The following is a 19,817-nucleotide window of genomic DNA, read 5'->3' as shown; positions in this document are numbered from 1 at the left end:
TCCTATACTGTATTGCCACTTGTACATGAATACCATGGAATTAATGGAATGAAAGTCACAGAAGAAGGAGTAATTTATTCTTCTAAACTTGTGCCTTGGATGCAGGTAATCTGATTTTTCTCATAGTTTTGAAATGGAAGAAGCAACTCTGTGAGAGAGAGATGGAAGGAGATGTTTAACTGGGAAGATCCTGCTGGCTTTGCGCTATGTTGCATTGTAAGAATACATTTCAATTTTAGTGATATCGATAATGACTTTGGATCAGATGCCTTAACACTGACTTGGCTTGCTAAATCCATCCATCATGGTTGGATTCTGAATCTGAGCAGCTCATAATATCCAGAGCACTGTTGTTAGGGAGCAGGCAGTTTAAATGTTAAAACCAGCAATAACTACACAGTACAGTAAAACGGATCCATACAGCTTTTAGCTGTATATTTGCTTTGAAATTCCCTAAGAGACTTTCCTATAAGACTGGTGTGCGGAAGTCTTAAGACATATGCTAGTTTCTAAAAAAAAGACATTTAAATAAATATTTGTGATTGTTCTCATGTAAAACGTTTGGATTAAGGTACATGGATTGCATTTAATTTTTCTTAACTGTTGTTGGGTAGCGGTGATAATACAAAGATGAAACATTATTTGTTACTGTAACAAAAAGAAAGAGTCACTGATCATAGAACTTACAGATATAATGGGAAACTAAAAGGAAAAAATAGCTAATTAGCTGTCTGTAAACTACCCTGCTCCCTCCACATGAAAGAAATACTAGATATGACTAGTATTAACCTTACAATAGTTTAAAGAGAAATTGTCAATGAAAGAGGAGAAAACTGGATTGTAATAGATGTGCCTGGACAAAAAGAAACTGATACTTTCTCATTAGCCCTTCCCAACAGAGGAGGAAGAAATTTTTTTTTTTTTTTTTTTTTTTTTTTTGTAACTGCACCTGATGCTGAGCGTATTCTCTTCTGCCCTGCCATGTATCCCCAGCAAATTTGTCTGTCCTGATGCTTTCAGGCATGCATTCTCCTCAAGCTACACTACTTTTTTCTTTATTCAAGCTTTGCAGTATCATGTAGGCATATTCTGAAGTTCTTCAAGAATTGTTCAGCATAATTATGATTTACATTGTTTCACTTTAGAGTGGCATTTAATACCCAATTCTGAAAGGAGGAATAAGATATTTAATAGGGATGAGAATGGAACTTATCTTAATGATCTAAGGCAAGTTTAGCCAGGTCTTCAGCCACTGCTCTAGGCTATGTATACATTTAGGGGAAATGACTGAAATATATTACTGTTGCAGTATTTTTCCAAGCTCATTCCTCCTGATCTCTAGAAAAATAAATCAAAACAATGGCAGGTTTTATTGAAAGTTATTCCATAGGAATTGAAATCGTCAGGAATGAAGATGTAACACATGAATAATACTTCTTGTTTTCTCAGTCAACTCCTGGCAGGTTTTGCTATGCCAAGAATACCCTCCTCCCACTCTGCTTGAAAGCCCATCATTCCGAACTGCATGGCAATAAAGATGGTTATTAAAGGAATATTTGGCCATATATAAAATTTCGACTGTAAACTCAGTTATCTGTTATTGGCACCTCTATTCTACAAGTATTGTATTCTACAATACTTTAATTAAAAAAAAATCCACCAGCTGGAGAAGAATGGAAAAGAAACCTTGACACGTCAATGCAATAAAATGAAGAAGAAACTAATTTGTTTGCATCTAGGCTTGGTTTAATCATGTTCTTACTGATGCACATAGTGATCTTACCATTCTACAGAATGAAAGTGAAACTTCTGCCTTCTAACTTACACCTAGCTATCGTTGCTTGAAACTGTGTTTTGTCCTTTCCTCTATATACTTTTCTATAAAATTGCATCGAGAAAGCAATGTTAAGAACGTATTGCAAAAAATGCTGTTATCTTCAACCAGAAGTCAGAACTTTTTTGTTTCTTTCTTTTTTTTTTTTAAAACTGCAAGGTGCAAATATATGAGATCTATCCTGGCAGGAGTTTTGCACATTCTAGATTGTCACAAACACAAAACCCATTAAATTTAGCATAAACATTATTGCTAATTTGCCTCCATTTAAGATTTTTATGTCTTTTTGTCTGTTAGTTTTAAATAGTATGGCATCTTTCAAATGAAGAACATGCAGCTTAGTTTGATATTAGCATCGGTGTCATCTATGTGAGCCAGCTCAGGTATGGCTGAGAGAATCAAAGTTGGAAGGCCAAGCCCTCTCTGTAGCTAGTACACAGAAGTATAAAACTCTGACCAGAGAGGTGATTCAGAGCACGCAAGTTACAACTTGCCTATAATTGTCTAGTACAGGTGGCATGATTTATCCCCTAACAAGGAATTCACTATTAAAAATGCCAGGCTGAGCTCAGCTAGACTTTCTTACACTGGAAGAATACTGAATCATCTGAAAAGAGGACTGTAATAATTTTAGAAAATAAAAATTTTAGTACCATTTGATCATAACAGGTTATTTCTCAAAGCCAGCATTTCTAACAAGACCAAGGATTTTTAATGAGTGAAGGAAATGCATTATTTAGGGCATATTAGTCTCAGCAGTGCCACTTTACCTGGTATTTGTTCCAACTGGACTATATGATATGTATACTTCATTAGATTTATTCATTTATAACCTGGCAAAGGGTAATCTTACACCCTCAGCCTAAAAATCTGTATTATTTGTTTTAAAATATTTTTCTTATTTTACTACGGCATTGGTCACAGGTTTTTAAATAATTTTATTCAGGACATGAATATGTTATTTTTCAGCTTTAAATCTGTCTCTGCACACAAGCAGAAAGGTGATCATGGATTGGTTTTAACACAAGATGGGATCTGAGACTGGAATGTACGAAAGTCTATATTATGAACGTTAGATCTCACTCGTAGTGGAGGGTTACCTGCAACCAATGAAAAGCTTAAGTTTTGACTAGTGGCCTGATTTTAAGTCAGCAGTATGAATTATGGTGAATTTGGAGGGAAGGAGATGATTAATTTGGAGTGAAATAGCATTGAACATGGAAGGGGACAATCATCAGGGGAATCCTAATTACAGGAGAAGTGATAGCATTTGGAAAACAGAGGTGCTGAAGGACAGTTAGCTTTGAAAGCCTAAAAGGAGGCATGTGAGGTACATGAGAATTAGCTGTAGGAGCAATGGAGTTTACTAGCAACAGTGATGACTGTGTGAGAGAGAAAGCCCCAGTGTGTTTGCAGAATATGAGCATCTGGTGCAGGTGTGCACCTGTGGAAACAATGGGATAGCAATGTGTGCCTGTGTCTGGGAAAGAGACTTAAGAGTAAAAAGTGTGAGTGACCAAGTGGCAGAGCACTGAGGTTTATCTTCCTGCTATCTATATAGATGGAGAATGTGGTGTTACATTTTTTCATTATGCTGTAGCTCAGAAGATTTGCCTCTGGATAAGCAAATTTTCTTAGCAGAAATATAAATTGCTTTCTGTACTTCACACAGTAATTTCAGTAAGTCATTGGAATTACCAATTGCATATAAAGTAAAGTTTCATTTGTTTTGGCTAATGTGCATTTATTTGTGGGGCCATGAATAAGAAATAATATTTTAAGGAAGTAAAGCTTAACCTTAAAGTAAATCTGAACTGAAGTGATTGGAGAGCTTAATAATTTAAACAGGTGATGTGTCTAATTGGGAAAATAGACAGTACTCTGTTTCTCTTATACCTTTTTGCTTGGATTAGGCATTTAATTTTAACCTTTTTAAGTATGTTTTGAAGACGTGATGCAGGTTTTGTTCTATTCAGGTTGTTCCTGCTGTTCCCAGCACAGAGGTAGCTGAGCAGCAGACTGTCATTAAATTTTGGCCATGTGCTAATCACGTACTCTAATATCTTTAGGACTCTTCAGGATACCTGTAGTAGTCCTAGTATGCAATTCTAACTTTATCAAAACATTGAACATACTATGAGCTTTTTCTTAAGTCTGACATATCCTAATACGGGCTTGCTGAAACTTTTGCATTCAGCTTCATCTTCAATTCACAGATAACTTTTAGGCTAATCAATATCATATATAATGCTTGAGAAAATGATGTAGCTAGACCTACCTCTTCACTTCTTCAAGCATCAAACTGAAGCAACACTTCCATGAAAAACACTCTTTGCACAGCTGAAGTGGCAAGTGACAAGTGAAAGGGCACAGAGAAGAGCTGATGGGGGATAATGTTGAGAAAAGCCTGTCAGTTTATGGTCAAAGAGAACATAAGAAAAACAGAAGAACATACAAGGAAACAGAGGCATTCTTACCCTGTATAATCATCAATGTGAAAAAACTGGTGAGCATTCCTGGACCGAAGAATGGGTGACTTCCAGTCCTGGGAACATCCAGAGTGCTTCTTGCAAGAAGTAATGCGGTTTTCTTTTCCATGACAATGCTGGTTATGCCAAATAGAAATCTATGCTAAGCACAGATAGATGGTGCTTAGGCAGCTGGGGATGAAGCAGAGGCAGAAAGAATCCCCAAACATCCAGAAAACTGAGTTTTTCTAGAGATTGCTTAGCAATAGCAGTGGGTGAGGAGTGCACAACGAAATTAACTGTTGAGCAGGAGGAAGATATCAAAGGGGACCACTCACAACAAGGCTGTGTGAACATGAGAGCAATTATGGAAATTAATGAGGTTCTTATCAGTTACACATACAGAGATGTGACTATCATCCACTGCTCACCAGTGTTTTCTTCTCACAGAAAAAACTCTGTGTTACACTCTGCAAAGTCGTCTTCTCTCAGAGTCTTTCTTGAGAGCTTGAAGATGATCTAGGCTGGTGAGTACAACAGAATAGCTGAAGTATTTTACTGCTAGCTTTATTTTGTCTTATGCTTCTGGAATAACTTCTCCAGAAATATTGCTTCCTCCATGATGGTCAAGATTTTGGGATAACCGTTTACCTGGATTGTATAATTTTTTAGTAGCTACAATTAAAACAAATACAAATTAAAATTCTTCTTGCTGTTTAGGAAGTAAAAGTATATCATTATTGTTGTTACAGACTTCATGAACTCTTTTATCTGTTTATACGTTTGTTTGCATTTGTTTTGCTGCTGAAATTTTCTTGGTTTTTGAAATAAAAATCTGTCTAATACATTACACAAGTGGCTTCCTTTCTGAATGTTCATACTGTTTTAGACAGAGTCACAGTAATACTGCAAAGAGAGGGAGAAGAAATTTAACCATACAGAAGAGATATTGATGAGTTAAATCCAGAGGGGAAAAAATATGAAGAAAGAGGAATGCTAGAGAACACTGAACAGGTATCATATCAGACAGAAGAAAAATGCAGGTTTTTTGCACTGGTTGTAAATGGAAAATGGAAATAGCCTAGATTTTGAAGGTGCTACAGCAAAGCAAAACCTTTTTGACATCTGATCCAGGCATTTCAGAACTTTTAATTAAGAGGACTGGAAATTTGTACCAGGGTTTTTCTCTTAATTCTATTGAGAAATCTCAAAACAGAATTTGACATTCGAATGTTAGGCTTAATTTAAAGACAGCTTAGCATCTTCCTAGTAGTTCTGGGCTACTTCAAGGGGTGTAGTAACTGCCATAACAGTGTTTAAAGGGTCAGTACCAGGTGCTTACAGGATCAAACCTGTACTTACAGAAGATCCACACCTCTTAAGTGAATAATTCCATGTTCTTTGGGCACTTGCAATAATGGCTTTAGGAAGAAGATGTATTTTTTTACTGAATTTCAAATTATGTGAGAAAAATTTGTTGAAGGAATCTGGGTTAGTAAGCGGTGAACTTTCCATTTGTATTATCCTTCCTAAAATTTCCTTTGGTCCTGATATTTGCCTGATGACATTGAAACTCATTAAACTATGAGTTTTGTCTCTGAGGATCATTTAGAAACACATAATCTAATCCCCATTTTAATCCAAGGTATCAGAGCCTGTGCGAGAGTCAAATGAACTGTGGTCCTACACTACCACTAGGGAACAATCAAGCAAGCTTGAACTTTGGGGCCAGAGAAAGGTCCATCTCCTGTATCCCTCCTCCCATCCAGTGAAAAACAGTCAGGCAGTAACTATAATAAATTGCAATAAACAAATTCTTCACAATTTTTGATCTGAAGAAAAAGAATGGAACTAGTATCTTCAGCATAAGTTGCTCTGTGTTTTTGGTGAGTCAAATACCCTGTGCTGCTTCTCATCAGTCATTTGGAGCTGTTAGGCTACAAGTTTTTTCAGCTATTTAGTAAATTGCGAAATAGATACGTGGTCTTACGTGGTTTTTATGGCATCAAATCCCTAACCCAGTGAGTGAATAGAAGGAAAAATGCATATGACATTTTTTTTTCCCCTGCAAATGTAACACTTTTCCACAGTTATAATGACTGTTATTTGAAGGTATGCTGTGCTTTTATCAGTAGCATGACAAGACTTCCCAGCATGCATTTGAAAATAGTTGTGTTTAACACTTTTAAACATAAATTTTATTTTCAGGAACTGATTCTTATAAGAAGTGATTTTTCTAATCTTTAAGTCACTCTCAGAACTTTGTGTATAAAGGCAAGACTATAGAACAGGAAGTTCTTATTCAGTACATGAACTGCCAGGTGCAACATGATCATGGAATATGCTATGCTCTTCCCTGTCCAGAGCTGATTAGTGTATGATCCCAAGTGGCAGCATTTGCATTCTTTATTCTTTTACTGGATCCAGAAAGAACAATAATATACACAGCATACTATATGGGCATTCCCCCCTGCTCCCCATTTCTGCTGTGTGGGCCGATTGTGAAGGATGTTATCACCCCGCAGCGGGGTATTTCCGATCAGCTATGCAAACATTGCCTGGTTTGCCTTACAGGATGTGGCCGGGCAGCAGGGATGAAGGTGCCTTCTTGCTGTTTCTGGGCATGCTGGGTCAGGAGGAACATCTTGAAAGCGGGAAGAGGGTTCATTATGCTCTCTCCAAGAGGCTTCTGGAGTGCAGGGTGCGACATGAAAGGCCAAGGACTGAGCAAATCTGAATATTCATCAAAGAACTAATTCCTCCCATGTGTTTGTAGTGACCTCTTGCGTCTCACACAGCTAGCACAGGCTTCTTAGAAGTGTAAGTAAAATGAAAGTTTGCTGACCTAACACTGCATTGGTGAGACCAGGTCAGGGAGCAGGAGAAGGAGCGGACAAGAGCTGGGACAGATGGAGTGCATCGGCAGGAACTGTGCTTTTGCTGTTTTGCCAGAGGACGCTGCTGCCCCGTACAATCCAGTTACCCCCACACCACAATTCACAGTGTCTAGCATGGCTTTCCAAGCTGCTGATGGTGGTGATGGAGGCAGCAGCCTTATTGACATTTTGCTGCTCTAGGGGAAAGCCTAATTTGCCTGAGCCCTAAAGATGACCCCCACTGTCTTTGTCTGAACTTTTTTCATCGTCAGGGTCAACGCTTTTCTGATAACTGTGGGAAACATGTCTATCATGTATTTTTCATTTTAAAGGCTAAATTATACAGACTTTTCTCCGCCAAGGCATATGTATGTGTATACTTTTTTGATTTATTATGTGTTTTTTCTCATATATCTAGGTGTCTCTAAAAAACCCTACTGTAAGGATAAAACTGAATAAACAAACATCGAAACCAGAAATTTAAAATTTTTTTTCACATTGAGCAGACCTGTAGATATGTAATCTTTTCTGGCCCATGGTATTCTTTGCTTGGAACAAATTATTTCATGATATTCTTGCTGCTATCATCCAGATCTGTCTGTAGAACCCAAAGTAATTTACCTTCCAGGTTTAAAATACCAGAATTTTTTGTGTTATCCTGGGATTTCCTTTTTTTTTTTTCCCTGACATATCTTTTTTCTCTGCCTTTTTGCATTTTTACCATAATACTTTGTAGAAAGTGTGCCTTATCCTTAGGCATTTGTTGTTGGGTTGGGTTTATTTTTTTGCTTTGACAACCTTGAAGTCAGGTACATTAGGATTTTCCTGAAGTGGGCATCAGATATGTAAATTTTTCACCTTTGATGGTCCAGAAACATTTCTGTCACAACTGAAAGGAGTGTTTACTGTACTTATACGTGACTGTATGTGTAGTAACAACTGGATCTCTCCTACTCTCTCTATAGAAAAATGGAAAAATCTTTTGTGTCTTACCTTGTCCAGACAGACTATCTTGGTCAGCTTCCTTGAAAGGTGGTTCTGTTGTATCAGTCAGGTCTTTCTTCTCCTCAGCTTCACTATTGTCATCTCTGGCTTGCAGGAGACTAGGTGGGGTAAAGCTACCTGTGGTATAAACTGCCAGTGTGATAGCGTGCTCCGCTGGAGACTCATAGCCATCGGTGATTAAGTCATTGCTAGCAGAATCATCTGCTGAAGGAGGCGAATAGGAATCCTTTGTTTTTGGAGGACTGCTAGTGCTACCCAGAACATTGAAAGGCACTGTGAAACTTTCGTGGTCAGTAGTGATATCTTCTGCGTCTGGAGGAGATTTGTCCTGAAATGGTTCTCTGGAGGGTTTGGTAGGGAACACAGGTTCAGATGAAACAAAATTATTAAGGTCTTCAGGGGCACTGATCTCTCCACTTAGCACAGGGGTTCCAGCTGTAAATTCATTGACCAAGATGCCTCCTCTTTGGTCCACTGTTGCTGGGCTGGGGTAACCTAGTGGGAGTTCCACACTCATGGATTCCTCCTGAAAATTTTTTTAAAAAGCAGCTTTCATTATTATGTTTAACTTTCATTGCTAAAAAGGCCAATCATCTTTAGCCAGGAGCTTGCAAACAGCTAATTCAGCATGAAGTCATGGGATGTATAAAATGTTTGGCATGTGCATGTGAGCCTAATCACATATTGCCTGCAATTTTAAAAATGGTCAAAGAAAGATGACTTTCACTATCCCTGTCAATTGTTCTCCTTCTGTCGCTGAGATTTACTACTGAATTGGTGAAACATCATTGTTTACAGAGTCACAGAATCACTAAGGTTGGAAAAGACCTGTAAGATCATCAAGTCCAACCATCAACCAAAAAAAACCACCACCATGCCCATTGAGCCATGTCCCACAATGCCACACGTCCACACGTTCCTTGAATACCTCCAGGGATGGTGACTCCACCACTTCCCTGGGCAGTTTATTCCAGTGTGTCACCACTCTCTCAGTAAAGAAATTTTTCCTAATATCCAGTCTGAATCTCCCCTGGCGCAACTTGAGGCCATTTCCTCTTGTCCTGTCAAGGACATTACTTTGTAATTACTTTGCAATTAAAACTGGAAAAGGTAATCAAGCAGTAATATTCACCTGTAAATGCTCTAAACAGTATCTCTGTTGCAGTGTAACACCACAACATTCATCCTCACAGCGTTTATAAAAGGCAGATATGTATTTCAGCATAAGAGCCTTTTTTTGTATATTTATGTACATCTTAACACTGTTTAATTTTATTTCTCATGGAGAAATAAATAAATATAACAACCAGTGTTAACTTACCAAATCAGGGCCTGTCAGAGGAATAGTGACCATGGCCTGGATATCATTATCAAAATCACTAGGTGGTATAACAGATTCTGCAAGAAAAAGAGAGAGCACAATATTTCAGCAGTGGCACACTGAAAACTATTCAAAGCACATAAACTCAGTAAAAACAGTACTAAAACTATTCTCCACCAAAAAGTTACTTTTAAAGTTACTTTTAAAAATCCATGTTAAGAAGAAAGAGGCATAAATTTCCATTTAAACTGGCAATTATGAGGAAAACAGGAATTTTATATGCAGTATTCTTTGTACTCTTTATTTAGTATAAATGGGATAGGTCTGCAGAGAGCTGAACTATGGATGAATGCTTAAAATCAGCAGAAGTATGAACCACTCAGTTAAATCCACATGGGCTATGATGACTCATTATATTGTGTTGTTCATTAAGCCTAAATTCTTTTCAGTTTTACCCAGAGTCCACACCATTGTTACTCTCAGTGTTTTGGCTTTAGTGCCCAGTTGGTCCCTTCAGCACCTCAGAGAAACTCTTTAAACACACTTGCATGCAAGCTGTTTTTCTAAAATGGTTATTGAAAAAAACTAGTGGAAAAAGTTGATTAAAATACTTATTATTAAGGTGTTCTATATCCATTAAATTTTTTCTTGGGACTTTTAATCTACACTAAAAGATAACATTTTATTCTTACAGAAAGTATTAGTTCATCTAAATATTTTTTTTGCAAGAAAATACTGCTGTTTGTAAATGAAAGACTACAGCTAAAATTTGGTGTGTATTTTAAGATTGTTTTGGTAAATATGCATATGAAAAAATATTCTAAATTATTTTCCCCATTTTTAACCCACCTCCCCAAAACTAGGGCTATGCTAGCTTTGAAAAAAATAATTGATGGACTAGAGGGGGATATTTATCAGCTGGATTACTGAATAGGATGCAGCCCTTCAACCTTCTGCTGGAGGTCTTCACACCCAGCTTGTCATCTACACTCCTTCTGTGTTTCAGAGAGCAAAATGCACCTTTACAATGTGATTCACACCACTGATTTTAGCTTGGGATCAAATGCTTTTTAAGGTGTCTGTCTCTTTGACTTCACTGGGAGGTTAGATGGCTTGCTTACAATCGAGACTTAGCTTTCAGAAAGCTAAATTTATGTTAGAGGAAGTCCTCACTTTTTGTCTTATTAAAGAATGGAGACTGTCCATACTGGGAAATTAAAATGACTTGGTGAATATTCATAGTCTGTCTTGTTTTTTTTTTCTCCTCTTACTTGTCTTAGTGTGCAAAATATCCAGCTTTTCTAAACAAACATCTAAGAAAAATAGATCCTCCAATATGTCTGGAAGTTAGGCTGTAAAATTATAAGGGAAAATTTTGCTATAAAATTTGACTTAGATCTATGCCTCCTTTGGATGCTATGCAACACTTAGGAGAATGGGATACATCAAACGAAAACAATCTGTTAGAGAAGCAAAGGAGACCTTAGTGAAATTACATCAGTTTGAAAGGGCAAGGTTCAGACTTGTGCCTGGCACCGCCTGCCTACTGACCATCAGTAAACTGAAGTGTTCCAAGGTCCATTGGCAGGGACTGGTCTTCGTGGAGTGCTATAGCAACCAGTTGCTGAAGTTCTGTTACTGTGAGTTTAGTTGCTGATATCTCCCTCTCTTCCTTTGGAGAAAGTGGAATTTTTTCACTTTCAACCTTATTAGATCCAATAGTTGAGATGTCATCTGCTGTGCTTTTGATCTCTGAGCCATCTCTCTCAAAGTTTACCACATATCGTGCTACAGTGCTGCTTGATCTGCAAGGGGAAGACGCAAAAATGCCCAGTGCAGCAAAATCAGTTATTGGCTGAGCATTGATTTTACAAACAAACAAACAAAAATATATGCAACCACAACATATTAGCTTCTGTAAAAATAATGCAGATATACTTCTTTCTAATGAGACTGACATCGTCAAGATACTTCTGTAATACCTAAACCTTTTTTTCTTCAATGCAAAATTTTTAAGAGAAATTCCAATATTGAAGAAAATTATAAAAATATTCTAACATAATCCAGTTTAATATGACTACTCAGAGATCTGTAGAACTGGTAATATAGTTTGAAGTCATTGATTATTGGTTCAAAGAGTCATAAATGTATGCTGGGGTTACTAGAAGTCATAATCACCTATTAATTATACAGGAACCTATGAAAATCATAGAATCATAGAATCATAGAATCATAGAGTCATTTAGGTTGGAAAAGACCTGAAAGATCATCAAGTCCAACTGTAAACCTAACACTGCCAAGTCCACCAATTAACCATGTCCCTAAGTGCCTCATCCACACATTTTTTAAATACCTCCACGGATGGTGACTTAACCACCTCCCTGGGCATCCTATTCCAATGTCTGACAATCCTTTCAGTGAAGAAGTTTTTCCCAATACCCAGCCTAAACCTCCCCTGGTGCAACTTGAGGCCATTTCCTCTTGTCCTGTCACTAGTCACTTGGGAGAAGAGACCAACACCCACCTCTCTGCAACCTCCTTTCAGGTAGTTGTAGAGAGCGATGAGGTCTCCCCTCAGCCTCCTCTTCTCCAGACTGAACAACCCCAGTTCCCTCAGCCACTCCTCATAAGATTTGTGCTCCAGAGCCCTCACCAGCTTCGTTGCCCTTCTCTGGACATGCTCCAGCACCTCAATGTCCTTCTTGTAGTGAGGGGCCCAAAACTGAATACAGTATTCAAAAGGCGGCCTCACCAGTGCCGAGTACAGGGGGACAATCACTTCCATAAAAATGGGATTAGACAGTTCATAAAACTACAGATAAGGAAAAATATCATCACATCTGGGGCAATTTTTTACTCTTTCTTGAAGAAAAACAAGAAAGTTAGCTAATGTGGCAAGCAAATCACTTTCATAATGGGAGTTAGGTTTTCCAAGTCCAAATGAATGTGTATAGCTTCTTTCTATATATATGCTTGTTTAACAGAAGTCTCAAATTTTCACAATTAATACATCAATTTTCATAAATGCTAAATTCACCTAATTGAATGAAAAATAATGAGTACATTGTAAAACATTTGTACTCCACTATGTTGCTTTTTATAATATCAAATAACTAGAGAGAGAGGAATTTCACTTTATCTAGCATGTGCTATGTATATACGTTTGCAAGAATTCAGGAAAAACATTAGAAAATTCTTCCTTTTAAACTATGAGTAAAAGAGAAATTCTGGGAACTGCTAGACAAACAATTCCCCAGCATCACTTTTAAGCAACAACAGACTCTGTAGCTGTTTGTATTACCAGTCAAAAGCTCCCTGCATTTTATGAAGCTAGTAACTGGTCTCTTTGCCATTCTATCTGGCTTGATAATGCAGATAACAAATCAAATTCTACGTACTTATTGAAGATGATATATACATGGGAATACAGCTAGGAAACAGCAGATCAAAAATGAAAATTTAAATACAAGGCTTCCCTATTTTTTTTCACTTCCTGTTTATGACTGATAGAAACCTTTAGTCATCTGAACGGGAATTTTCTTAGGTCAAACAATTTTCTTTCCTTGAGAGAGATTCTGACAAAATTTGATTACATGAACCTTTCAGATAAAGGTAAAAGCTGTCCCTGCTGCTTTATATCACAGATTTTGTAATTAGGCAGAACACAAATCAATTCACTTTGTCACATCAAGATCAAGAACATTTATTGATGTCTCTATCTACATCTAATAGCCCATAAAATGATTAATCTTAATTATTAATTAAGACAAATTACCCATCTTTCTCCTTCTTCTGTCTTCATTTCATCACAGAAGAAAGGGTGTGATGAAGGATTGCAAAAGAAAGAAAAACAAAGATTCATGTATACCAGTAACTCAATCAGTCATACATCAAAAACATCTTTTGACAATTTATCTTATCTTCTATGTGTCATCTATAATTTTTATCTCTGTGTGAAAATGACAGCGTACTCTCCATCATTTCACTTTTTCCCTTCCAAATGGGAATCTCCATGTTTTGAGTGGGGAAACAGGAATTTTACTTTACCCTGACAGTTTGAAATATCTGCTTTCCTATTTCCCGCTACAGATGGTGCAATTTGACCACTGTCATTGCTAATCTGTATTTTTATGGTGGCAATGAACACCTGTGACAGTAGTAGCAACTATTACTGTTACCACACATGGTGCCTACTCAGATCCTAGTCACAGAAGTAACTTGACCTATTAATTACCTCTGGAAGACATGCCTGTGTTGACCTTCTATAATACAATGCCCTGTTATTTTCCCTGATGAATTCTCTAATGTATCTCTAACATTGTCCTTCCATACTACCTTGTGGGAAATGCTGCTAATATATGTAGCAATATGGCTAAAGGAGAATGGACAGCAACACCTGTCTTTGCTGATCTGTAACTCTCAGGAGCTAACTAAATTACTAGATGATGGGAAGCAATCCCAGTCTTCCACATTGATGAATGTACTTTCATATCAGCTCCTAAGACCAAGATACTAAACAGAAATGAATCCCAGATATTCTGGACTCACAACTGAAAGAGGTTAGTTATTGCAAGTTGTAACTGTGCAATGCTACTATGGATTTTCTCTGCTTGTTCTGCAGTTGCCAGCTTTTTGTTTTCCTACTTTCATTATCAAAATGTAAGTAAATAATTTTCCCTTTATTTTGCTTTTCTCTCTCCTTTTCCCCAGCGATTTTGCACAGAGAAAAGCTAGGAAGAAGTATGCTCTTGTCTAAAATTGCATTGCGATATGAATGTTCTTCAACATGTATTAAATATTACTAGAAGGACTGAATGTTCCCAATGCTGTGCCATAGGCCCACATGAATTTATGTCTTTTTTCCTGCTCTTTATTCCTTTTCAATTTTATGTTATTTCTTACTATTAGTAATTTGTTTTTTCCTTGATTCTTTACATAATGTGCTCTTATCTATAGAAGCATAACCATATCAAATACTCAGGTTTTGATCCGCCCTCCCCTGTAGATTCTCTATTGAAAAAATACACAGTAGCTTGTACTAGCAGTAAACATACAAGGAAGCTAAAACTAAAAGAAACGGCAAGACAGAACACAAATTTATTAAAAAATGAAACATTTTTTATTGTTTGAAACACCTGGAAAACACCTATTGGGAAAGTTTCATGTGTGTGAACATGTATCCTTCTGCAACCTTCTTGCCAAGGCACCTCCACTGTGATCTATGAAGGGCACAGGATCCACACACAAAAAGTAGCCACCTAAATAATCACACTCCTAACTCTCTTTACTATGGCATTTAAGAAAGTCCTTAATACAATGTTACTAGCAAACAATTTCAAAGGATTTATTGATTACTTCACCCCTCAGGGAATCAAAGCTACTTCTACTTAGTAATTCAAAACCTCATAGTCTCACCTGGGATGTGTTTGCACTTCTCTCCATATTGTCTCTGTGTTGTTCCCAGAAAACTATTTTCTGTTTCTAGCAATACACACCCCATTATTATACAGATCTCTTAATGTTGGAGGGAAAGAAGGAAGAGGGGAATCCTGGTAGCCAATAGAAAAATGAGTCCCATTTTCTTACTTACTTAAATCCTAATACGTGTATTTCCTTGAATCCTGGAAGTTTCTCAAATATTTTTTGCATCTATAAGAAAACATAAAATCATTAATTCAGTGTAAGTTCTACCACTAAAAAGCAAGCACAGGTTGACTACCTAGACAATATTTTTCATATTTCAGAAAGAACTTGAGGAAACAGTCTCAACTGCCCTCTTTGTGGTATCATAATTTCTCAGCTTAAACACAATATTTGGTTTGTATGTGCTGCCTGTATTACCTGTTAACAGTCAAAATGAAGTACAAAATACAGCTTTTTTTAGTAATGTAATTATGTAAAGCAGTGATAATCTAGTTCATAATAGAGCAAGTCAAACAACATGAATCAAATGTTTTTCTAATTTTCTGCAGTTTTGGTTCATGAATAATTTTGTGATTCAAGTCCCCTTAACTGTAAGTTGTTAATTCTTTAGAAATATTTACCAAATGCAGATGGCTTTAGATTATTCAACAAATCATTTATAAATTAAACAGTTTTAACTGTCTTATACAAATAGAATAACTTAATATATTTTTAATTCTAATGTAAGCAATTGTACAATTACATGGTTTTGAATAGAAGAGACAATATGAAGAATAAACAATGAGCAGAAAAGGCAAATTCTGTATACATTTTTCAGACTCAAGCATAATGAATGTTTTTATCAGCACCTCAAGAATTAACAATTTTTTGAGATCCAGCTGATTGATCTTTTGGTCTTTTCCAATTGTAGCAACATTTATACAGCTAAAAGTCAAATGAAGTATTTTATGTACATTTACTATGTCAGAGGAAAGGGATTTTTTTTAAACACACAGTTCCACAGTTCCTGTCTGATTCAATTCCTGGTTATGTTAAGTACCAGGCAACACATCGTCTAATCCTTTCATCTGCGAGCAAAGCCTGTGAAGTTGAGAGAATTCAGCACTTGAAAAGAAGTGAAAAAGCCTTTTAAGGAATCAGGTCCTTTTAATTCATCATATCACTTAAAAAGTAAATGAACTAATGTGAAGATCTTTCCTCTTAGCTATATGTTTCTGTACAAACCCAGCATACATTTAAAACTCATTCATTCATGCATGAGAGTTTGTCAGAACTGGTAGGGAATGGGCAGTCAGACCCACAGCTTTCTCTGCATCTCTAATGTAGGTTAAGTGAAGAAGAATCACAGAATCATTAAGGTTGGAAAAGACCTGTAAGATCATCAAGTCCAACCATCAACTAACACTACCACGCCCACTAAACCATGTCCTGCAATGCCACATCCACACGTTCCTTGAACACCTCCAGGGAGCGTGACTCAACCACTTCCCTGGGCAGCCTGTTCCAATGCTTCACCACTCTCTCAGTGAAGAAATTTTTCCTAATATCCAGCCTGAACCTCCCCTGGCACAACTTGAGGCCATCTCGTCTTGCCCTATCACTTGTCACTTGAGAGAAGAGACCAACACCCACCTCTCTGCAACCCCCTTTCAGGTAATTGTAGAGAGCGATGAGGTCTCCCCTCAGCCTCCTCTTCTCCAGACTGAACAACCCCAGTTCCCTCAGCCGCTCCTCATCAGACTTGTGCACCAGACCCCTCACCAGCTTCGTCGCCCTTCTCTGGACACGCTCCAGCACCTCCATGTCCTTCTTGTAGTGAGGGGCCGAAAACTGAACACAGGATTCGAGGTGCAGTCTCACAGAAGATCAGTATATTATCACAATACTAGGTATCAGCCACGCTGTATCAGCCTGGATGTGTTTTCCATCGCGGCAAGCAGAAGAGAAGCTGAAATCTAGCACAGAAGATGGCCTACCATCTACACTCCCCTTGCCCATCTCCCACGAGAGGACACTAGGAAAGGAGCTGAGGTAAATACTTAATTTTGAGTTTGGTCTGACTTAGTGAAAGTGGTGCAGAAGTAGCAATTAGACCATGGGAGGATTTTAAATGTTATTCATGTTACTAATGTTCACTGAAAGTAATGGAGATTAAGGGCCTACATCACTAGGATGCAATTAATTTTTCTAGACTTAGGCAAGCACTATCATTTTAGATACCTTAAGGTTGTCTTCTGCTCAGTTGCTGGTTCAAGAGAGCACAGCTCTCTCATATTTGAGAGGCCCTTGCAGATGTGTTGGATAACCTGGGGCACCTAGTCTGTGTTTAGGCAACTGAATCCCATTTTAGCCATGTTCTGCCAGCTGACTCTTGGCATGGGCTCTGCTTAGCCTCTTCTTGGTTCTCTTTATATCATAATGAAGCTGATGCTTTCTTTTAACTGTATGCACATATGTATCTTCATATTTCCTACTTTTGCCAAATGATTCTCGATTCACTGAGAAGCATAAGCATCTGAATCTGCATTCCATTTTTCATGTGATTTTAAATGTCTGTTGGAGTTTACAGAGGTACAGTCTGCTGTAACTCTTCCCTCTTGCTGTGTCCTGGAATGAATTAGAAACTGAGCTTGGAACTCCATGGCCCCAGCCTTTGCAAGGGCTTCTCTGGAATTCGTACAGGAGCTCATGTAGCTGGATGAGGTTTTAATTCTGAATCAACCTCCTCACTCTCACCCTTTGAGTGCACTTGTAGAACTGTCTTGTATGAAGATTGCCCTTTGCCTCATCCGTGACCTATCTTTGGAGGAAAGTACGTCAGGTGTATTTCATGGTACTGGACTACAAATCCTTTTCTAGTCAACGTTGCATGTCAAGAACAGCTTTGGACTCTTTAAAGTGACAGATAAAATTTAATGACAATGGAAAATAATTTAACAATCAAGAAACTTTGCATTTCACCCCTTCCTATTAATGAAATTAATGAAATAACTTAAAAGTCAGATTGCTGAATTACATTATTGTATGTGTAGTAAACAAAGTCTGCAGGCAGTTCTGTTTGAGGATAATACTGGAAATCTCCAGAGAAGCCACTTTTTATCAGCTCTGCCAGCACATTCTTCACTGTTTTTCTATGCATATCTGAAACCGAGCCAGGATAGTGAAATAGCTTGCACTAAGGAATCCTTGTGAAACTGATGAGAAGCTTTAGTTAATTTTACTAAGAAAACCTTTTGGGAACCTCAAGTCATTAACTGTTATCTATTAAATTGATAGATGAACATTCAGTTAATATTATTAATTACATGAAAACACCGCAGATGTTCCAGTTCTTATGGAAACTGTGGTAATGCACAACAAAATGACTGGAAGTCCTTTGAAGAATAGTTCAGACAGCAGTAGCTAATTACTTTTAACATTTACATTACATTTCTCATTAGGTTTATTGTGGAAATTAAATTATGACAAAGTACTGTCCATGAATTCCTGATTAAGCCCAAATGATATTCCTAATGTTACTCTGTTCATCAGTTATCTGAGGCTCTACTGCTGACAAAGACATTGGCTTGTTAGCTTGGTGGCTGAACAGATGGCCTAAACCAGGGGAAAAGCTGACTATAAATGAAGGAAAACTGAAAGTCTTGAGATAACAGGAATTATCTATTTCAAACGAGGGCAGTAAATTCTAATTCTGTTTCATGGTGAAGGTAGTTTCATATTATGAATCTCAGCCAAGGTACAAAGCCAGCATTTTGGCTTTCACTCAGCCTCCTTACCTGTAACTGAAATTTGGCAGCGAGTTGTCGGTACTGTGGGGAGTTGGGATCATTAAGTTCAGCTGTGTACTCCTGATCAGTGAGAGTGACACTGAATTCTACCATTTGCTCCACAGGCAATTCTGGGACTATATTTGTTCCCAGCTCCTGCAAAAGAAGAGGAGAGAAAAAAAGGGGGACAAATAAAACTAAGTGATTTTTTACCACATTTCAGTATTTAATATGCAGAAGGGTTCCCTTTTAAGCCCGTCCCCAAAATAACTTTATGAGCCATATCCTACAAAAAGCGAGGGTTCCTAGCCACATCTGTTGGCTTAATTCTTCTGCCTTTGCAAACAAGTTTCTATTACTGTGACTTGAGAGTTGGCTTTGATACGCATAAATGAAGGTGATGAAGAGAATCAAGCCATTTCTTGCACAGAGACTGTTACCAAGTCTTTTTTCCGTCATCATTAAAGTCATATAGCTTTACTTGCCTTTCAGAGGAAATTGTGTGACATTAAGGAGAGTGACAAGCAAATGCTAAAACTTGGTTGGTATCCTACCCTCAGAATACCCATGGTCAGCCAGAGCAGACTGCCAGACTCTCCGTTACTGTTTCATGTTCAGACATTTGCATTTAGTTTTTCCTCATAATAAAGCAGAATTAGCCCTACCTCTGTTACAGCTTTCCTGTGCAGTTGACTTTACTGTTATTAAAAGTACTCTTATTTTATTTGCTGTTTCCCGACACAATTTGCAGTTTTGGCCTACACTTACTAATTTTTTCCTTTAATAATGTTAAACTCCAAAAGCCCATTCATTTGTAGGCTATGATGTGCTGGCCACAAGGAAGAAAGCCACTATGAGTGTATTCAGAAAGATTTCCTAATTAATCCTAGATATAAAGTTACACATTTGCTAATTTTAAGATCAGAAGGTATCTCTTGTTCCTTATTCACAGAGCTGAGCTTCAGATTTCAAGTCTTGGAATGCAAGTACCTGAGGAGGTGATGCAGAGAGGCCACCCAGGAAACTCCTGCCTTCTACCAGTCTCTCAGTCCTTCTTCACAAATCTTGTTACTAATGTTAACAGATACCATCCTTGTGTTCCACTGCCAATGTAATTTATTA

At 37.6% G+C, this 19,817-nt stretch overlaps 1 protein-coding gene across 1 annotated transcript in view; it reads right to left on the bottom strand.

Moving 5' to 3' along the window:
• IMPG1 (interphotoreceptor matrix proteoglycan 1) overlaps nt 1-19,817 on the bottom strand; it is a 64,540-nt gene that overhangs the window by 18,320 nt on the left and 26,403 nt on the right. The window contains exons 7-12 of the mRNA XM_059835735.1: nt 18,705-18,851; nt 15,095-15,153; nt 13,280-13,300; nt 11,056-11,309; nt 9,505-9,581; nt 8,172-8,709 (exon numbers count right to left, since the gene is read on the bottom strand). Coding sequence (XP_059691718.1) covers nt 8,172-8,709; nt 9,505-9,581; nt 11,056-11,309; nt 13,280-13,300; nt 15,095-15,153; nt 18,705-18,851 — 1,096 coding nt within the window. The remainder of the gene's footprint in view (nt 1-8,171; nt 8,710-9,504; nt 9,582-11,055; nt 11,310-13,279; nt 13,301-15,094; nt 15,154-18,704; nt 18,852-19,817) is intronic.

The sequence above is a fragment of the Gavia stellata genome, chromosome 2, assembly GCF_030936135.1.
Source record: "Gavia stellata isolate bGavSte3 chromosome 2, bGavSte3.hap2, whole genome shotgun sequence".
NCBI lineage: Eukaryota > Metazoa > Chordata > Aves > Gaviiformes > Gaviidae > Gavia > Gavia stellata.
The sequence above is the reverse complement of the archived record's forward strand: the minus strand, read 5'-3'. Positions and strand labels throughout refer to the sequence as shown.